This window comes from Simochromis diagramma, unplaced genomic scaffold (assembly GCF_900408965.1).
Source record: "Simochromis diagramma unplaced genomic scaffold, fSimDia1.1 OVJJ01000545.1, whole genome shotgun sequence".
Classification (NCBI taxonomy): Eukaryota; Metazoa; Chordata; class Actinopteri; order Cichliformes; family Cichlidae; genus Simochromis; species Simochromis diagramma.
The window spans coordinates 8,553,792-8,575,623 of record NW_024387371.1 but is presented as its reverse complement, the minus strand read 5'-3'; the positions used below and the strand labels follow the sequence as shown (position 1 = coordinate 8,575,623).

Here is a 21,832-nt window from a genome sequence, read left to right as displayed (position 1 = left end):
TCTTCATAATGAACTCGTCTTTGTGTAAAAGTGGGGCAGAGGCCTTCAAAACAAGCACAACTCCAGCCCAAATGCATGAGGAGAAACTGTGGCAGGTTTCCAGGACCAAAGGAGATTTTCTGGCTACGTGACTGAGCAACAAAACAATGTGGCAGATGTTCACGGTGCGTTCACTGACTCTTCAGAATGTTGGAAATCCAAACTGGTGCCAAGGGGGTTTTCAAATATTATAAGAGGGAGGAAATGCACTGTAAGACTTTATATGCAATTTGGTATCAATTTGTTAACCCAACAATTGTGTGACACAAGTCAAACAGCTTTATTAATCCTTCACAGTGTTTCAGGTGTGTTTTAATGCCTGTTGTTTCACGCATCCATGTGCTCAGTGCTCAGAGTTGCTGGGGTAGGGGAAGTGTGGATTGCAAAGTGGTGCACAGCAAGTGTGGGCAGGTTAAAGCAGCTGTAATAGCACACTTACATGGGATAGCTACTGGGATGTGTAGGAGGCTGTCAGCCTGAGGCCGAGCACTAAGATCCACTGATGGCCTACCTGGACCACGGTTATTATAGTTAAATAAACGTAAACTAAAGACAAATGTGAAAAAACCCAAACATTTCAGCTAACTAATACATCAACAATTAAAACCAAGAGAAACCATTATTTCTAAAATAATAAACTGTAAAACTCTGACCTCTGTCTTTGTCTCCTTCTGGCCACTGTGAGTATCTTTGTGGTGACTCACGTTTGTGATCATCTTTAGGTCATTTTGTGTCTCTTTGTAGTGGAATTGCATTTCTTTGTGGTAGTTTTGTGAATCTTCTGGTTGGTTTGAGTCCCTTTATCTCTTTGAGGTAGTTTCCAACCTCTTTGTGGTTATTTTTGGATCTTTTTGTGGGGTAGCTGTAGCTACCCCTAGGTAGCTAGATAGGGTACATCATCTACTAAAAAAAGTCACACTATTAGAATAAAAGAGTAATAACAAATATGTTTTATGCTGTCATAAATAACAGCTAATAATTCTAATGATAGCAGCTTTTACAGTGGAAGTGGAATACATTATATGGATATAAGAGAGGTATTTTAATTATTGCACTTTCCACCTAAAGTACATGTTGCACAGGGATCGGCAGAGTTTATGCTGGGCCTGATGGCCCATGGGAGAAGCTGCTTTTTTAATCTGCTGGTCCTCCTTTTTATGCTCTTGTACCTTCTTCTAGAAAACAGCAAGCCAAAGAGGCTTCACAGGGGGCCTGTACTCTTTAAACTTCAGTATAATACAGGAATGTCAAACACAACTACAGCCAGACCAATTCAGTTTCATTTACTGTCACCAGTGAAACTCTCCTTTTGTGTCAGTGTAACGAAGTTTAACCACACATTTAAAACCTGAGATGTCTTAGTAAAAGAACAAGAAGTTCAAAATTTCAAAACAACTGCAAAAAAAAAAAGTTGCCAAAAAGGTTCTGGTAGCTTATCACCAGTTTGGCGTCTTTCTGGCCCCCGGGCCTTATGTTTGAGGCTGGGGGTCTTGTTTTCCCGGACTTCAGGATTGCTCTCTCTGTCCGACACTCCCTGCACGCACCGTCAGGGTTTGTTTTGGTCCTGCGGGGCTGTGTAACAGCCATCCAATCAGAGACGAGAAGGGTCGCGGGCGTGTCATGTGACCCCTCCCTCCCCTCCTTGTACGCCACTCCGAGATGCTGCGCGCGCGTCTCTCAGTGCGATTCATTCCCTGCGCGCGGACAGACGCATCTAGCTTGTCTCCATCATTTGCGAAGGTCGTACGATTATTTTCATCGTCACTGTTATTATTATTGTTAAAAAGAGTTAAAGAGCAGAAACCTGCCGCACTGCGGGCTCCACACCGAGAGAAACAACTGAAATATATCCTTCTGCGACACAAGCACCGGAGGGGGCCCGCGTTCGCCTACTTCCTGTCTTACTGTCGAAAAAATGAAAACCAAATTCATCAACGGGGTTTCTTCTTCCCCCTCCATGTCGCTGGGCCTGCTGGTGACCGAGAACGCCCTGCAGGTCCAGCCAGACACCCAGGAGGACTGTGACGAGCTGGTCCGCTCCGACCAGCCCGACCCAGACACCCGGAGGAGGGCTTATCTGTGGTGCAGGGAGTTCCTGCACGGAGCCTGGAAGAGCCTGGCCGAGGACCTGTTCCAGATCACCATCATCAGGTGCGGATGATCATCGGAACCGTTATTTCTGTTTATTTTCACCATCCGATGTGTTTTTCTGTAAACCGTATGATGAGATCATCTCACAAGAGCCATGTGACCCAGAGTGGTCGAAACAGCAGAGCTCATTTCATGTTCCTGTGTCAGAATCTGCTGCTATAGTGCAGTCTGTATTCTTAGCCCGACGGCTGATGTAGTTGATAGCAAGTGGGAGCCTACCTCCCACTCAAAAGAAAAAAAAAATCAAATTGGTCTACACTCAGAAAAGAAAAAAACTGTCCCACAGGCCGACTTTAACTCATTTCAGTCATTACTGTTAAACCTCTCTGGCATCAGTGTTGTGATTATTTAATGAGTTTTATTGCAGATAGTTTTTACTTAAAAGTGTACAAATGTGCACTTTTAACAGTGATGAGAAATATAATGAAAACATTAAAAAGGAAACATTAGTGGGCCCAGGACTGAGCCTTGTGGAGCACCGTGGTTAGAGAAGCAGTGTTAAAAGAGATCGTGCTCACTCTAAAAAAACTCCAGAAAGGCTGACTTTAAATAATTTAATTACATGTAAAACTGTAGTTTTGTTACATGAAGTGTAAAATGTTAGATTTAATGGGATCTGGTCCACTTTACTTGATTGGTAAACGTTCACCCTACACAAAGCACATTTTCCTCAATGATAAACTTTTTAAATAAACGAACCTTTGAGTGTAGATTAGGATTGATTGATGTAGTGCTCCAGAACAATGAAACCTCAGGTCATGACCTCTTGTCGTCTGTTTAAAATGATGGCTGGTAGCTGTATCTGTGTTTAACACAAGAACTTGGATGACAGCTGATGACATTATTTCTTGTCATTTTTTAAATTATCTTCTTGCGTTTACAGTCGCTGTGCTGATATCAGTATCAGCCCGATAACAATATTGGCTCCTAAATGCTATTTTAAGCCACTCCCTTATTCAAGAGGAAAACTTCTGTGGAAAAGAGAGCAGTGTGTCCTCCTGGGATCTTTTTATTGTTAGGCACATGTTAAACCACTACAGAGCTGCTAGTTTTGGTGTTTTTCTTCTATATACTGGTGAATCCATAATTTAATCACACACACGCAAATATCAATATCATATTCGCTGTCTGTCTGTGTTCCAGGGGTGGTCTGAGCAACAAGCTCTTTCTGTGCAGCCTCCCCGACAGCCTGAACTGTGTTGGGGACGAGCCGAGGAGCGTCCTGCTGCGCCTCTATGGGGCCATCCTGCAGGTGGGAGCCACATCACATGTCAGTGTTTTACTGTGCAAAAAGTAACCCAGAGTCGCCACGAGGACGTAAGGAAGTAGTTCCCCCTCTGTAGTTTTTAGTCTGCAGTTACTGCTTTTTACTCACACTCACAAATAAGAGCAGACATGTAAAAGTGTTACAGAGAAACAACAAAATAGACGAGTGAGAGTGCCGTTATGTGTGAATGTGTGTCACATGCTTATATTAGTGTATGCATGCAGTTATGCCTTCATGTATGTGTGTTTGTGTGCGTGTTAGCCATTGTTGTACATGGTGATGTACCCCCATGGCTGTACATGCATGTGTTCTTTGCCGTAGGCTTCCCAAAGGAGCGTGCCTTGGGCACTCTTGTTCCCAGGTGAACCCACCCAAAAACACGGTACAGTATGAGATCTATGAAGTCTCAGCCTAATACAAAGATGTAACACACACTCATGTAGCTCAGCCGCTAGGAAGGAGAACAAAGTCCTCCTGCCTGTCCTTTTCCTGCTCTAAATCCCTGTCTTGTGATTCTTAATCATTAAGAAGTCAGCTTCAGTTTCAAGCTAGCGGACAAACGGCAGACCTGATGATGGCACGTCCACGGCTCAGATCAGATAGATCAGATTTCTGCTGCCCATCAGGTGCTTTGTTTGGAAAAAATAATCTCTTTGCATGACGTGGCCGCTGAGTCCAGAGTTCATGATGTCAGACTCATCAGCAGATCCACTCTTACGATAGCGCTTAGCTGCTGGCACTCGCCACGTTGGAGTGGTTTTGCTTGCAAACAGCGAGCGGTAAGAGTTCAAGGCCAGCGAGATGTTTGCACAGCATATTCTAATCTCCTGCTGGCGATCAGAACACAACAGAGTCACAACTGAGATTCAGCCACTAAATTTGGCATTTGCAGCTGAGAGTGCATTAGCAGGAGACCTGCATTAAGTATTAACTCTGCTCTGTGTACTTGCTAATGAGCACGTAAGCAGTTAGCTTTTATTGCCGGGGATGTACGAGAGCACCGCATCACAGAGTCCTTTAACCGAGGTAACTGCGGTCGTCTCCGCCGTGCCGCAGGAGGAATTAATGATGTCTAATCAAAAAGCTAATATGATTAGGGGACGAATGCCTTTGTCTGAGTGCACAGCTACTAATGATTAAACCGAGCGTAACTGCACTGGAGACTGTTTCTGAGCAATAAAGTTATGTGATGCTGATGAGCAGAAACCTGCAGCTCTCAGTAAAAGTGCAGGTTTCATATCCATCTGCCTCTGCTCTGCTCCTGCCTTCAGTCTGAGGGCCGCTGCCTGAACAGTCTTCTGCACTGTCGCATCCAAAAGCCTCGGTGTGTGTTTGAGCTCATACTGTACTGTCTGCACCGCGGGCACAGCTTTGATGTTGACGGGCGGCTTGGCGGCATGTATTCATGGATAGTTCTTCCCTTTTTCTCTTGTTGATAGATGTCCTGTAATAAAGGGGATTCTCGAGAGTCAAACAAAGAAAATCACTTCCAAGTAAGTAACAGACGACAGTTTCTCTACTCAGAGTGTACGTCCACAGCAACACTCGACTCACATGTGTATGCCCCCTCCCCCGTCTCACTGATTTCTCAGAAGATTTGTTCTCCTCCCCTAAATTCCTCTCTAACTCACGCTGAGCCTGAAGAGGATCCGCCAGGTTTCTCTGAGCACGTGCGTCGGCGGGGCTTTGGGGGAATTCACAGGAACGGCCGAATACCAGTTAATTTCATACCTGGCTCACCCGACACTGCATGACTGAAAATCTAAAGTGTTGCTTTTTTCTTCCGTTCAATTTCTGATTTTGTCTTTTAACATCAAAGCACAGACACCCAGGAGATATAAACTGTAGCTGGTCATCAACCTCTTAGCATCCTCAACGTCCCCGACGACCAGAGGTTCACAGGTTAGGTCCACATTTTCACTCATTTGGTCAAAATGCATCTCGAGGCTTGATTTGAACGGTAACACCTTCCAGTTTCTGAAACTAGGCCCTTTCAGCATAAATCTCGCCCTCGCTGGTTACCCGGTGGCAGACGTGACATTATTCCCCGTGTTTACACGCTCTTCCGCATGACATGCAGTTTAAACAGCCCTCGTGGATGTGTATTTGCTTCCAGAAGACTTTCACAGTCGCGCATTTGCAGGGACTTTTTCTCTGCAGTCGGTGTGAACACGCCTTTATTAAATGTGTAATGTTACCACCGTTTGGAGTTTTGCAATGTACTTCTGTTGACTCTTTGATATCACATTAAACTGACATATTAATGATACAAATGTAATTAACATGATTTGTGCATTTTTAAAAATAATTGTTGTTGTTTTATGACATTGCAGCTGAATTTGCTGCCTCTGTGCACCACAAAGGTCATTTAGTGTCATTTAGTTCCATTATTCTCCAGCAAAGGTAAATGTTCTGGTTCGTTTACAGCAGTTTTCAGCTCGAGAACTCAAAGTGCACTCTTTGGTGAACGCATTTAGAGCAAATCAGAGTTCAGTAACTTTCCTAAGGATACTTTGGCCTTTCTGCTCTACCACCACAGCCACCACAGCCACCCAGGTCGATCGTGTATATCTTCAAAACAGGAAAACAGAAAACTAGGTCAAAGGTTAAAAAGCAAAACAGACAACAAAAAAGTTTTATTTCAATTTTAATTTAGCGAGAAATTAAAAAAGTAAAGTACTGATGTCATGTTAGTGGTACACATATGAAAAATATCTGATTGACACTAACCTCATAGTTGGTGATACTGCACCTTAACACTGTGGTCACAACATGCAAAACACAAAAAGGAGATGATGCAGTATTTAAGTAGCTAGAGTTACATCTACGACTGCAGACGTACGTGTTAAGGTGATAAAGGTTCGTTCAAAAAAGTCTTTAGATGTTACAATGTTACAATAAACTGTTCTGAATGTCTTTGTTGGCTTATGTGGCGTCAGCTGGCCAGCAGTGATGCAGGCTATCGTTATTGACCCCAAATGAATCATAAATGTAATGTGTAATAGTTCATACAGTCTGAGGGTTTATGGAGTACACTGCCTACAATCACTGCAGCCCCACACACAAAGGTCACAATGGCTTAAAGAGGTGCTGCTTTGATGATTGCTTTGAAGGATGTAGTTCTTGTGTTATCTTCCCTCGCAGTCCTCTAAACTTTTTGGATGCCAACCTGTGATGTAACATATACGCACACCTTGTCCTAAAACAAATTAAGTCGACATGAAGCGACGATGAGTGGGTGCCAATGTTTCCTCACAAGAAAAGGAAGACATGGAGATTCTGGGTTGGTCCAATTCTCAGGAGAAGGCATGAGCGGGGAGGATTTCATGGTTCAGTTGAGGAGGTGAAGCTCAGGATTTCGTCCATATTTCAGGGTCAGTTGAGCTCTTGTTGGCAGAGTTGGGACTACATGTGAGTAGCTGTGCGTCTGAGGTGAACTGGTATTATTTCACTATTTCCATCTCATTCTATAGTCAACAGCAGATCTGATTCGTTGGATCTGTTTATTTGCATCCTGCTGCTGTACATTTTACAATACGTGTGTTGTAAACCTGCTAAAAGCATGTTCAGGGTAATTACAAGCTGAGTGCTGACAGGCTGCATGTTCTTAATGTGCAGACAGGAAGATAAAATGCTGAAATGCACAAGTGAAGGAAGTTTGCGCGTTACGCAAGCCTCATAAAAAGACTAATTTTAGTGATAGATAACCAGCACAGATGTGTTCAGGGTATCACTGCAGGCAGTGTACCGAGCCTTAAACCCACTGACTGAGAAAGTTCTGTACCCACACGGCATCATGTGACCCCCTTTGACCTTTACCTTACAAAGCTGAATCATGACTCTGTCATGGGACTGAGATTAGGTCATCAGCAAGTTAGCCATTGTTTCCACTCAAGTATCTTTCCATAAAGATGGCAGCTCCTCCCCCTCGACTCCACTTCTCTAATCTTCAGCTCGCCGTGAGGCTAACGCTGGACTGCGAGTGTCTTCAGATAACCTCGCCTAGATCCGCCTTCCCTAACAATGCAGTGTTCAACGTAAATCCCATTTGGATTAGAAAGGATGATGCGGACTTAGTTCCTTGGATGTTTCAGTCGTCACAGCAGAGCTGTAGCTCTCATGTCGGACAGAGTTTACATCCAGGTGAAGACGACACAGTGACACAGTTAGGCTACAAACCCTGTGCTGGTTTCAAGATGTAGCTTGATATAAAAGCGTTGGCCATTTTTAGCGATGAAGGCTTGTGCCGCCCCTTTCCTCCTGTATTTCTCTGAGATCTTAAGTTGTCACAGGTGGTAACGGTAACCTCGGTCCTTATCTTATATTTTGGAGAAGACCAAAACAGATATTTTGGGTAAAAACGTGAATTTTTTTAATGTGTGTCAGGCAGAAAGATTATTTTTGTTACCAAGCCGTTGGCAGATTAGTTGAATATGTCAAGGTCAGGGTTAGCGTTGTGATCATCACTTAGTACTCGGAGGAGGAACGCGTAAGTTATTCAAAGGGAGTTCAGTTTGATCTATTCTCTTAGATAATGTGCTTTCTTTTGATGTCCTTTTATTACCTTCATTAATCCATCGTCTTACACTCATAGCAGAGTGGATAAGTATTGAGGTTAGAGCAGCAGCTGTCTGAAGCTCACAGTGCACCTGCTCCAAGGCCAGCCCGCGAAATACCTCTGAGCAGAGACGCAGCACTGGCACATGACTGGCATAACAACTTGGATTCAGTCATAATCAAATATTCACCAGGAACAGAGTGCACGTTAGACCGAATGTTCCTCGGATAGCAGCACAGACGATGCCGTGTCAGGCGACAGAAGTCAAAGTCAAAGTCAACTTTATTTGTCAATTCTGCCACATGTACAGGACATACAGAGAATAGAAATTTCGTTACTCTCAAACCCTAGATGAAATAGCAAATGAACATTTAAATATAAGAGAGTGATTAAAAAATGCAAATAAAATAAATTAAAAAGTAAAAATTTAAATAAATACAATACAATTTAACAAGAAAGAAAACTGTAGGAGGAGTTTTTCATCAGGGATGTTTCGATTCTTCTGCGTCCGAGCCGCGAGCCGGGGTTACGGCTAACGGTGGTTGATAATTAACAAACCTGTGGGAGAGAAAGCAAGTCAAACATGCATGTAAAACAGACACTGGCATTTGGAATAGGTCAGAGGAAGTGAAAGTGAGGTCGAGGGAGGACTGCAGGCTGATACCGACCACGCTCACCGTGTGGGCTGATGCAGCAGCCTCTAAAGAGCCCATCAAACAGAAATGGACCAGTGCATTCACTTAACTGACATTTGGGTCACTAGTATGCTTTCACTTTATCATTTAACATTTAAATGAATGACTGAGCTCTAATGTCCAGGCTGAAGCACGTTTTTAAATGTTAGGACGTGCACAGGCTGAGTCCCTGATTAGATTTTTTAAATTGCTGGCTTACTGGCAGACACGTTTGTGTTAAACCAGCTCAGAAGTGCCAAAAACTCCAGTTTGGACCAATGGACTTTAAATGCTGGCTTCAAAGGTAAAAAACTCCCACATTAAAACACAAAGCTTTACTAAAAACTTGCCATGAGGTACAAAGACGTTTGCATTTTACTTCTTTTCATAGGTGAAATTATAGTTTTGAGTCATCCCTCATTTTTTTATAATGTGCAGTAAATCAATGTGGGGAGTTTTGAAGCTGCAAACATCAATGGAAACAGAGTTTGTGCAATTCTAATGAGCTTGAAAGCCAATATTTTATATGAGCACCTTTATTTTCAGCACAGTGTGATCGCTCTGAGGCCTCGTTATCTGCCAGCATTTGCGTCAAGATGATTATGATAATGTGGATAATTCATGTCGGAGATTTGAAAATGCCTGCGATCAGCTCTTTGCAGATAAGACATTACGTAAGCACAGGGAGCATTCGCTGAGTGAACAGCAGGGGAATAAACGTGAACGAGCTGCTCTGCGGTCGGGAGAGGGAGCTAACGCGTTCACTTCCATCGCTCTGTACGTCCATCGTGTTCATACTAGCAAGTATGGCTGCATGAAGAGCACCACGGGTACCTGTATGATGCACCCATACGGGTCAAAAAGTCAGGAATCCTCTAAACCGCCTCACATTTTGGTTTAATGGTGGGATGAGAGGAGTCAGCACTGCCAGCGCTAGCTAACAAGCTAACGGCAGATATTTTCAGGCACTGACATCATGCACGGTCGCATTTATTAAAGCAACGCTGTCGTCTTCACTGCAGGAAGAACTGAGTGTTACTGTTTGAGTGACGTTGTGGTTTTAAACATTCAGAATATGCTGCGTCTTGCACAACAATCAACTGCAGTAAATCAGCAGCTTGCTGTTTGCAGTTTAGAAAACCACAGCCCTGTCAAAATTCATGTACTACATAATTACACAGTGTACTGCATAACAGTACGTAGACAGAAGTATCTGGATGTAGGCAGAAGGATATCTATGCTATTAATAATCGACTGAAATAACCGTGAAAAAAGGAAATAACAGTTTGCTTTAAATGTATTTATGCAAAGTTCAGACGTTCCCTTAACCAGGTCAATAAACTATTAAGCTGCTAATAATCCCAGAATTCATGCAGTGCTGACAGTTACTGTAAATAGGTTGCCACTGTTATTGGTGGCTAACTGTGGATGTTAGCAACAAAGTGCTCAGAGAACAATCATTGATGTGGAAATGGTTCACAAACCAGTTTGAGTGCCTCGAGACACCATCACAGGATCAGAGGACGCTACACCCGACTGACAACCAGTGACGCTCACATACACAACCACAGGCTCAGCCAACGGCCACGTATGTTTTTGAACCATGTGACGAAAGAGAACATTCAAATTTTACACCAGCCGGGCAACAATGCTAACCAGGGAGAGATTCGAAGTACTGCCCAATTCACTGGTGTTTTGTTAGTGCTGCATTGTTTGTTCTGCTTTTTTCTTCAGCAGATATGATAGAAAACAGGAAAATAGCCACATAGCTGCCGTAAAAGGCAGATGGAATATTGTCGTCATCCCACCAGGCAGCTGTAAACGTGATAACTCGAGAGCAAGGCGACGTTTTACCAAACGTGCATCTGCTAAAATTCTGCTGAAAATTAGTCAGGTGACGTCAAATTTTCCAAAAACTCAGTTCAGTTTAGTTTAAATCAGACTTATTCGTATAGCACTACTATAATCTACTTCCATGTGAGTTTCCTATGATGCTTCTCATCCACACCTTGTCCATGTAACACATGAGAACCGAGAGAATCTCATCCTTGTGTATAGCTTTACCAAGTTTGGGCGGTCCCATGAGTTACGTGGTAAACAGAGACTGGTTACTGGATGTGTAGGCAGCATGCAGCTTTGTCACAGCAGAGATTCCCATAATCCCTAAAGAGATTTTACCTGGAGTCCAATGTTGTGCTTCCTTGTTGGGAGATCAGTCCTGTTCTGCTTTGAGACGGACGTGGTTCATAATAATTCATAATGTTTAGGAGGCCACAGAGTGGGCAGCATTGTTTTCTTTGAGCCGGCTTCCTGTCGGGCACTCATTATGAAACATTCCCATGGCTGTTATCCAAAGAAGCAGGCGCACGTTTGGATCCAAACCTCTGTCTCTGCTGCAGTTTATCTGAAGGTTATTCACTCAACAGTATGAGGATGGCAATATATCACTGATTTTTATTTCAAGGCTTGAACTGCAGCACAACATGGAGGTTATTCAAATCAAATGGGCACTTTAGCAATTTACACTTTACATTTTCAAAGTTAAGAGACTAAAGAAAATTGAAAAAGTTAATAGTTTTTCAGAAATCACTGAGCTGATGAACGCTGCATGTTCCAAACTTTTCAAACAGTTTGAAGCTGATATAGCAATACAAGAAAATTCAGTTCAGTCTTATTCATATAGTGCCAAATAACAAAAACCTCCGACAGAACCAGGTCAGGGAGGGGCGGGGCCACCGGCTGGGGGCGAGGCGAGGACGATGGGACAAAGACGCGCTGTGGAGGAGAGACAGAGTGATAATAAGTAATGATTAAATTCAGAGATGTGTATAAACACATGGTGGATGAAAAAGGGGACTGAAGAAGAAATAGTCAAAGTATAGAGTGCTTATGCAGCTGTAACCATATGCTTTCTAAAAAAGGAAAGTTTTAAGCCTAATCTTAGAAGTAAACACAAATCAATGATAGTTGTGGTCTTTGGTTCCTGACAGGATTTAATCGCATGGATGGTCTGTTCATGACTTTCCCTAAACTAAACTCCAGTAAAAGTAAGAAACCCGACTGTAGACTTAACTCCAAACCTGGTGCATATTTGGTGAGAAGCCTGGTTTCCAGCAGAATCGAGTCGGCACACAGTTTTGTCTTTGAGGACACGTGACTGTGCTGGCATGAGACCCCCCCGTTGGTCTCCGGGCTGCACGTGTTGCCGTGGGAGCTTTGTGCGTCTCTAAGATTAAACGAGAAAACACAAGGCCGTCTGTCTCCTCTGCTCCAGCAGCTTCAACTGCAAAGCCAAGTCTTCCTGGAGATTTTCATCTACCTCTTGTGTTTCTCCTCACCGCTTTGACAGGCAAACCCTACTAACCCTAACCACAACATTTCTCCTCATTCAGAATCATCCATCCTTGTCCTCCACCACCTGATTGCCTCCTAAGCCCCTTTCAGACGTGCACTTCACTCTGCTGAAGTTGTGCCATTTTCACACGTCAGACCTTTTCATGTAAAGCAGCTTTGGCAGGCTGCCTACCAGAAACCCTGAAAAGAACATTTTTCCTCTTCAAAGGCAGTCTGCCTGTGTCTGAAAGTGTCTGAGGAGAGGATTCATCCACTCTAATCTTAACGTTTTCAGCCTGCGTGACCAGAAAGAGCTCTTTGTCTCATTTGCTATTCTGCGGCTGTGATGGGAGCTAACGGTGGAGGTGCTGTGAACTCTGACACCGTGTTGCCTGAAACGTTGATTGTGTTGCTGTTGTGTATCTTCAGGGCGCCGAGGCCATGGTGCTGGAGAGCGTGATGTTCGCCATCTTGGCTGAGCGAGAGCTCGGACCCAAACTCTACGGTATTTTCCCTCAGGGCCGCCTGGAGCAGTACGTCCCCGTAAGTCCCCGTGCGGAGCTGCACTTACGCATCAGGTTTCCTTCTACAGAAATCAAGTTAGAAGCAAACATTATGATCCAGACGCAGGTGCTTTATCGATCTGATCAGCTGTTACGGGATGAATAGGCATTATCACGTTGTCAGCACGAAATCACCTTTTCATGGACACCAGCTGCAACAGCAGGAAGTGATGTCACTTATAAATAAACACAATTGGAAATGTATTTCTTTCCTTGTTTTTGTCCAAGGCTTCTCAAAGCTGCACTCCTGTTGTCTGCTGAACTTTATCCCAAAGTACTGATGTTCTCAGTATCCTGTTGGAAATAGTTTATTTTGACGTACATCCTGTCTTTTTACAAAACAATGTGCATTTTATTTTCATTTTTGCTAAAGTTTATAAAGATTAGTTTAATGAAGTTGGGAACAAACTCCAAATACATTTCACCTGGTTTCAAAGTTTTGTTTCATTTACAAAAATCTGTTTTAGAGAAAATATTTTCTCTTTGTGGTTTATTTGATTTTTTTTTAGCAGTTTAGGAGCACTCAAAGAAGTCCAATACTGCTGCCAATACTCACAACTTTATTTTTCAAGATTAGGACTGAGAGGAAAGAAATGTTAGAGTGTGTGTGTTTGTATTCAAATCTTTGTGGGGACCAGTCCCCACAAGTCTGACGGCATTTTGAGACACAAAATGTGGTTTTAGTTACAGGATTACAATTAGGTTATATTTAGGGTAAGAGGCTGGGAAAAGCATTATGTCCACACATGATATGAATACACAACTGTGTGTGTGTGTGTGTGTGTCAGGATAAAAACAAGTGTACACACAACCCTCCAGCTCGTGTACAGTTTGAGGTCCGGGGCTTTTCAAAATTGCTCAACGCAGTTTGTGATAAGTCGTAAAACTTTTCAAACAGGAATATCAGGTGTGACAACAAAGCTGGATATTTTTAAAAAGTTGCTCAGTGATGAATTTAGAGGCTTAAATTACTTACAGAACAGAATTTGACCTTAAAAATTGTTTAACGTTTGGATGCAGTGACCAGATTGTTTTCAGATGTCTGAAAAACCCCCAACGCTTCTTATTTGGCTCTCACACACCGGGGCTCTGCAAGATAAGATTTTAGTTTGGATGTCAAAGAAACCCTGACCAAACCTGTGATTTATGCAGTTAGAGCCAGCAACGGTCATGGTTTCATGCAGTTTTATGATGTCCTGCTGACAGAGCCGTAAACTGGACACCTGTGAGCTGAGCGACTCCAGCATCTCGGCCGAGGTTGCGCAGAAGATGGCCAGGTTTCACGGGATGAGGATGCCCTTCAACAAGCAACCAAAGTGGCTGTTTGGAACCATGGACAAGTGAGTCACCCGAGCCCGTACGTCACCGCGTCAGGCAGTGAGCACATGAAAATTTTCCTCAGTTCAAGTTCTCCCAGATAGCGTGTCACAGCACTGATTACTTATCGACTTCTGCAGGTGGCCGTCCGCCTATCGCCGTGCACTTCCCCTTGAAATACCTTCAACCTCATGCGTCAAGTGTTTACGAGGTTTACATTGCACAATGTTTGTTGGCGTGTGCTGATAAAGGCCGCTGTCTTTTTCCATCAGTATTCCTCATACATGCCTAAATGTCTGGCTGATCGCCTCCTGAGTCCGGCCGTTCGGCTCTTTGACTGATTTTCCCGCCACAAAAGATTGACGGGAAAACCTGGGAACTGTTGTCCTGGGAAACACATGGAAGCTGCCAGATGTGATGAGATTATCTGGCCATTCTTTTGGTTTCCTGTAAAGAGAAAATTACACCCATACAGCAGATGTGGTTAGAATATATTTGAAGTTCACTGAACTGTGGGCCTTACATGCATCTACATATTTGTCTGCTCAAATTGAAATAGCAGCCAACGTGAGCAAATAGCAAAAACACAAAGACATTTTTAGACCAGCTTAAAAATTGGAGAAAAAGTTTTAAAAACTATTGTTTATTATTTTTAAAACTAAGCTATCATTGACTAAATGTAACTTCAACACAAGTGTGTTCCATGTCCAACATATCTACTATGACTTTTTCCTCTTTTCATTAATGTGTGTGGATGTAACACTTTGATCAGGTACCTGAGCCAAGTGATGAGGCTGAGCTTCACCAGAGAGGCGCACCTGCGTCGCTTCAACCGCCTGCTCAGCTATAACCTCCCACAGGAGATGGACATGCTCAAGTATGTTGCTGCAGACACGCAGCTGTAAAACACTGCACACATGACACATGCGTGTTTCCTGACTGTTATGCAAGACTTGCTGGTTTACCACAGGAAACATGCGTGAAAATCTAGGCTACACAGGCGCAGAGGGCAAAGGAAGCACAGCTGAGAGTCTCTAAACATCCATGACTTTATAATGAAGTGACCGCCTTTGTGTTTGTGCAGGTCTCTGCTCGAGTCCACTCATTCTCCCGTGGTCTTCTGCCACAACGACTGTCAGGAAGGTAAAACCTGAAGACGCGAGGTCGCCCTTCATACCATCCATTTCTTTTCCTCTGTTGTAGCAGTGCTAACTTGTGTGTGTTTGCTCCTTTCAGGAAACATCCTGCTGCTGAAAGGCCGCCAGAGCTCAGACAAACAGAAGCTGATGCTCATTGACTTTGAATACAGCAGCTACAACTACAGGTACACGAGCAGGACACCTGCAGTAACATCTGACCTGGGAACCCTCACCAGCTGTTTCTGCATCAGTCCATTGCTGTCTTTATTAATGTCATTACTGTTATTATTGTAGGTTAGCATTAGAAACAAGAAGCAGATCGATAAACCGGATCAGCATCATTAAAAATAAAAATTCAAATGAAATAAAAATATTAGAAATAAAAACACCTCCATGTTTACAGTTTTTTAATGGTTTGGTGAAACTGAGCACAGCCTGACTCGAGTGCTGAGCTGCTGCGTCACCGTCACTCATCTCCTACCAACCTGTGTCACATTCAGTGCTCTCTAACCAGATTATAACCTGTAATCTGGTTATAATGGTAAACAAAGATACTAGAATCAGAGCGTAAACAAGAAGAAAAACCGCCACAGTCGGCTTATGGCTGCGTTTTAGTGATATTCCTACACTCATGCTGTGCGATACGATCAAAATCTCATATCCCGATATAAGACATCTATCGTCCGATAACGATATAAATCAAAAATGTAACATTTTCTGTAAACTCTGTGAATCTCGGGCAGCTCGACTTGCGTGAAGTGTTTCCAGCTGGAGTCGAGACTTTTAGCCGATGCATGAAACGATACATTTTTAAACACAAGTTGTAACAGCCGCCGTTTTCTTTGTGAATATTTATTACACGGCGTGCTGCGGGGAAAAGCGTTCTAACGTTTGCGTCTAAGGTTTATTTTTTAGCACCTGACGCCTCTTTTTTGCCTCTCATCCGTAAACGCTGCATACTCTTTCACGGGATTTAGTTTATTTTGAAAAGTCTCAACATGATCTTGAGCTTTATTGTGAAAGGTTAATATGCAAAACAAACAAGCGGACGGCGGAGCCACGCCATTGTTTTACCGGCGCTTGTCCGTCCGTAGTGTGGTCATATTAAATATAAGAGAAAGAGAGAACTTTAATAAATGAATACAGCCACTACAGCGACCATCAAAACTGTTTATTTTGCCACACTACGAAACAAATAGACGTCTTTATATCGTCACCCGATATATATCGTTATGTCGAGCGTCCTAACTCACGCCCACCCTAATCTGTTGAAATATTAACTGCAGCTGTTATGTAACCAGAACTTGGCAGGCTGCTGAGGGCACACAGGATGAAGGCCAGAGAAAGGCGACGATGACCCGAAGTAGACGAGAATACAACGATGTGCTTGTGTTTCTGCACCTCTCTGTCTTTATGCGTCGCTCATTTCTGGGAAACACTGCATATTACCCATAACTCCCTGCTCCTCCCAGCTCCCTTCAGCCTGGCCCCTTTAAGTCCTCCCCGTGTATAACATAGCACACGTGACCCTGTGAGGCACGTGTGCTATAGCACATGCACAGGAAGAACACAACAAAACAAAACATGCTGTGGGTTATTGCTTTTTCTCTCTGGAAGCGACAGCAAAGGGTCGAGCTCAGGTCACTGCCTCCCCCACTGCACAGGGAGGTCCTGCTCCTGATAACAGTGTGGGAAACGGCACTCGGGAATACTTGAGGGACGAATGAGACTGAATCACACACGGGATTACTGCGACTTTTCAGTCACTGCTTGTGGGAGAATCTTATCTTTTTAATTATAACTAAACCAAAACAAGGAACAGCACTGGCTCATAAACGTGCTCTTGTTTCTTTGCCATTCTCTGACCCTGCAGGGGATTCGACATCGGTAACCACTTCTGTGAATGGATGTACGACTACAACTGCGATGAGTTTCCTTTCTTTAAAGTCAGCGCTCAGAACTACCCTTCAAAGGCCCAGCAGGTGTGTAAAATACGTTAGTGGGCTCATTCGATTTCTCTAACGGACTGCTGACTGCCATGAAATGTTTCCTCGTAGCTCCACTTCATTGAGAGCTACATGCGCGAGTCCGATCGAGGGTTCGACGGCTTGAGCGCAGAGGACCAAATGAAGCTGAAAGAAGAGCTGTACGTGGAGGTGAACAGGTGAGCTTAGGGTACAAAGATGCGTTACCTAACGCAGAGGAAGTCGTAGGATGCTGCAGTGAAAAGCTAAATGGAAGTAGAAAACACTTTGTGTCTTTGTGATGCAGGTTCTCGCTGGCATCTCACTTCTTTTGGGGCTTGTGGTCCATCATCCAGGTCCAGCTGTCCACCATCAAATTTGGATATCTGGTGAGTCTTTGCTTCCTTAACTTGAGTCCTTATTTACTTTACTCAATATCAAAGTTGTTCGGGGCACAGATCTGAACTTCAGCTTGGTAAAATGTCAAGTGGGGAAGAGGAGGATTTAATTTTAACCAAACTGAGATACATCGAAACAGGTAGTTCAGGGCTTTCCTGGTCGTCTCCTCTGCTGTCACAAAAGATGCGCAGTGGTCATTAAAAGAGAGAATCATGGAATTTATATGTTTGTTCAGGACGAACAGTGACAGAAGTTACCGTTACCTCTGGTTGGAGTTTGAGCTTCTGCCTGGCTGTGCTCAGCTTCTTTGACAGCCTCGGGTCAGATCGGGCTGCCATGCAGCGGGACGCTGTCACGCCAGCTGGCAGGGCTTTGGTATCCTGACAGGAAGCTGCGCTTGGTGAAAATCCGAAGCGTGCACAGATTCTGGGATATGTGCTGGTTAAAACGATCCAGACTTAAAGCTCATCAGTGTGACTTTTAAATAACATTTTCAACACTTAATTCGGATATTAGTGCAAAGTCACGAATGTGAATTTCAAGCAAACTGATGTAACATCTAAAACAAGAAGAAGGAAGAATTCACTGTGCAAAGACACTGACACGAACTGATGTTCTATTAGTGTGACTTAACCCGGAGCACACAGGGTTACATTTGGATTTATTGTTATTACTTAAAACAAGCCCTTGTTTCCACATATTCATTTGCTTACCTGTGTTGCAGGAGTACGCACAGGCCAGGTTTGACGCCTACTTCCAGCAGAAGAAGACCTGGGCTGTGTAAAGGAGGCGAGACGATTCAGTATTCTGACAGCACGTTCAGCCAAAACGTCAAGGACCCACGGGCTGATAAAGTTTCTACGCTTTACTTACACTCCCTGCCTTGCTGGTATTTGCTGGCTACTGTTGGTGTTGTGTTGACCAAAGCCAAACCTTGATCACGTGGCTAGTAGGTGCTTCGAATATGCCCCACAATCATTGCAGCTCAAAGTTTACACGGCGTAACTGAAGGCCAAAACCCCCCAAAATAAAACAGAGGAAACACATGGACTCGCACTAACCTTCATCGCTGGCCAGAAGTTTGTTTCGGCCCAGTTTGAACCATATCACTAACATGAACGTTCTGAGAGCGTGGCTAGCTCAGAAGTGTTAGCATTGCATCAGTGTGTATGTACAGTATGTGTCTGCTGTGTGGGAAAGAATCAGAACCTCAGCTTTTCTGCCAGAGCTCCCAGTAGCCTGGTTCTGTCTGCTACTGGTGGGCTGATGGATTAACAGGTTCCACTTTCTTCCCACTTGATGTTTGTTTCATTTTCTTTGTTGTGTGTGTTTGTGTTTGACATTATCTTCAGGCCAGGGCAAACACGGTTATTTTGAATTTCTAAACATGTGAATATTTTTCTGGGGTAGCCTCAACAAGTCGACACGAAAGCTATCGAACGTCAGGTATCTTCCTTACAACAGGACACATTGTAGCTGACTTACTTATAGTCCTGTGATTTCACTTAACTGTTTAAGGGACAAAGGTGTGGTGGTTTCATGTTATCATTATTATTATGGCTCACTGTGACAGCTGCACACGTTACGTCGTGTTGTCTGATTTAGCCTGGCTGCTAAACCGTCTGTTGGGAACCAGATGTTGTTGCCGCATTGAAGAAAGCTTCACACTGAACACACGACAATGGCTCCTTATTGTGGTGATGGATTCGTTGGTGACGTCTCTGGTGTTTTGGCCCAAGTGCCTGCTGCCATGCTGGCTCGTCATTGTAGCCGTAATCCAGAGTAATGATGCTGACGGTTGCTGCAAAGTCAAACTTGGCATAATTACTTCTTGTAACTGGACTGCTGTTGAAGGGGCATTTAGTTAAGACCAAGAGCGCTCTGTTTCCAAGAGCTGAGTCACTGATGTGAGTCACGTCCAAGCGCACATTATGGCCACTGTCTGCTTGAGTGAAGGTAGAAATGCAGCAGTGCAGCAGACAAACACTGTGTCCTGTGTATGTCAAGCTTCCCTCTGAGGTGCTACTTTTAGGCGGTGATATAGAGGTTTGATATAGAGACGTGGCACAAAGAGATCATGCAGACATCCTGAGACCAGCTAAGTTCTACCTCACCCTGATTAGTTGTAATTGCATCATTGCAGTATTTTGCTATTGTATACCAATCAGTGGTGGGGCATCATTTTTCATGCCTTTAAATGACATTGTGAAAAATGATCTTCCTGTTATTTCTGTACCTCTTCATACTGTAATTGGGCATAGCAGTGCCTGCTAGACTGACAATGACAACAAAGCTTTCCATTAAAAAAAATCAATATACACTATTAATGTAACACAAGGACTCCTGCTGACATCGCTTTCGACCTCGTTACCAACTCTTAGTATATCGACTTTATTAACCTTTTAACATCCATCAGGTCGTTGGCCACCCGTCTAGGCTTAGGCGTCAGCGTTGGGTTTAATCAAAGCCCACCCCGTTGTAGACTTTGACCTTTTTGTAGAAAGACAATCCTTCTAACAGGTTTATAGCTTTCAATCCTAAAATGTATGAGACCTGATCTAAATCTAGTTTCTGAAAATGTAAAGGAGGTGTCATCGGCGGTGGTGGTGACTCCAGCCCTCGGTATGAATCCTCACTCTTGTTTTGGAGAAAAGCAATAAGAAAAAAATGGAAATAGTTTTTAATGCATGTCAGTTAAAACGATTATTCTCGCTTCCCTGAATCCCAACACTTTGGACAACAGTTTAAAGTTAAACACAAGCGAGGTTTCAGATCATCACTGAGGATTAGTTGTGCCCAAAACAAAAGCTAACCCTAGACTGGTCGAAAGGGACTCGGTGGTTGGGGTCGATGGCTGTCCTTAATGACTTTGTTAACTAGACTATAAGCAGCATCAGTAAGTGTGTGATTGTCCATGATTGTAAAATCTCTGTTCGGATGTGGGCGTTTACCAAAAGCCAGTCCAAAATGTGAACCAAGGATTCTTCTGTTAGATCCTACTTTGACCCCAGATTTGAAAAATGTGATCGTGCTGCTACAAATGAAAGTCGTACAGCTACCACAAAGGCGCTGTGGAAGCAGCCAAACTGAAAATGTGACCCTGGCGAATGCTGCGTTTCCCAGTGGAGGGAACCTGTTGATGGGGAAGCGAAACTTTTCTCTACACTAAACATTTGACGGCAGAAGCATGCAGAGGTGTTTGAATGTCTACTGTGGCACTTTTGAGGACAGTTTTAGGAGGTGACGAACTGTGACTTTATTTTACATGCAGGTGTACTTTTGTATAGTTACTATATTTTCTTTTTTTTAGGTGTAGTGAAATTTTGATACAATGAGACTTAAGGTCTGCGAGCAGTGGATTATACTCGATAAATATTCAAATTCAAAGCGTTACAGTACTTGTTTTTCTATTTTCTCGATCATTTCTTGTACTACGTCTTTACTTGAAGTTGTCTTTAATTTTTTGAAATTTGCCCTGACCTTTCATTGCTCTACATGCTGTCTCTCAGTATTGTGATGTTTTATGTGTTCTTACATTCCATATTGAAAAAACCAACATCACAACGTACAAGTATTTAACATTCTGTACTCGTTACTTTAGGTTTTATGCACATTTTGGACCAAAGGAACTAAAATGAGTCTTTAATTGGTTCTTCTAATCCAACTGTAATTAAACCCTTGCAGGGGAACAAAAACCTTCACTCCTGTTTCTGTTTCTCTTTGGCACTATTCACTAAACTATATAGAAAACATTACTTAACTATAACTAATGAAAACCTTTTACATTACTGTTGTTACTGTGAATGTACTTTGTGTTGATTCAATCCACCTTTTTTATATAAAGATGTTGTTTTGTGTGAAGAGCAGCCCCACCTACGCTGTCACGTGGCTCGTAGCGATAACCTTTGCTATCTATGCAGCTATACTGAATGCTTACGTACAGATAACAGCATACTTAAAGGTTTCAGGTGAACTGCAGCGACACAGAAATGACTTTGGCTGTAAATTTACTGCTTTGCACAAATAAAAGTTAAATGAGAAAACAGCTGACTCTGGTGTTTGTTTGGATACGCAGTCTTGGTTAATACAGGGAGTGCAGAATTATTAGGCAAATGAGTATTTTGTCCACATCATCCTCTTCATGCATGTTGTCTTACTCCAAGCTGTATAGGCTCGAAAGCCTACTACCAATTAAGCATATTAGGTGATGTGCATCTCTGTAATGAGAAGGGGTGTGGTCTAATGACATCAACACCCTATATCAGGTGTGCATAATTATTAGGCAACTTCCTTTCCTTTGGCAAAATGGGTCAAAAGAAGGACTTGACAGGCTCAGAAAAGTCAAAAATAGTGAGATATCTTGCAGAGGGATGCAGCAGTCTCAAAATTGCAAAGCTTCTGAAGCGTGATCATCGAACAATCAAGCGT

General features: G+C 43.2%; 1 protein-coding gene across 2 annotated transcripts; it reads left to right on the top strand.

Moving 5' to 3' along the window:
- Positions 1-1,712: 1,712 nt before the first annotated feature.
- On the top strand, positions 1,713-21,447 carry chka (choline kinase alpha). 2 transcript variants are annotated; one of them, XM_040007633.1, is made up of 12 exons: positions 1,713-2,190; positions 3,334-3,442; positions 4,897-4,950; positions 12,452-12,565; positions 13,792-13,925; positions 14,675-14,779; positions 14,987-15,045; positions 15,139-15,226; positions 16,915-17,023; positions 17,099-17,205; positions 17,313-17,394; positions 18,129-21,447. In XM_040007633.1, exons 1-12 carry the CDS (start codon positions 1,955-1,957, stop codon positions 18,186-18,188), a joined length of 1,257 nt encoding a protein of 418 aa, XP_039863567.1. In that variant the 5' UTR covers positions 1,713-1,954; the 3' UTR covers positions 18,189-21,447. The 2 variants fall into 2 exon arrangements, with proteins under 2 accessions (XP_039863567.1, XP_039863568.1); XM_040007634.1 differs by lacking the exon at positions 4,897-4,950.
- The last annotated feature ends 385 nt before the right edge of the window (positions 21,448-21,832 follow it).

What these genes read in the sequence shown, in the direction of transcription:
- chka (XM_040007633.1), top strand. Translation starts at nt 1,955, where the DNA reads ATGAAAACCAAATTCATCAACGGGGTTTCTTCTTCCCCCTCCATGTCG. An exon ending in CCACAACGACTGTCAGGAAG is followed by an intron (nt 15,046 to 15,138) that starts GTAAAACCTGAA and finishes TGCTCCTTTCAG; the next exon opens with GAAACATCCTGCTGCTGAAA. An exon ending in CCATCAAATTTGGATATCTG is followed by an intron (nt 17,395 to 18,128) that starts GTGAGTCTTTGC and finishes CCTGTGTTGCAG; the next exon opens with GAGTACGCACAGGCCAGGTT.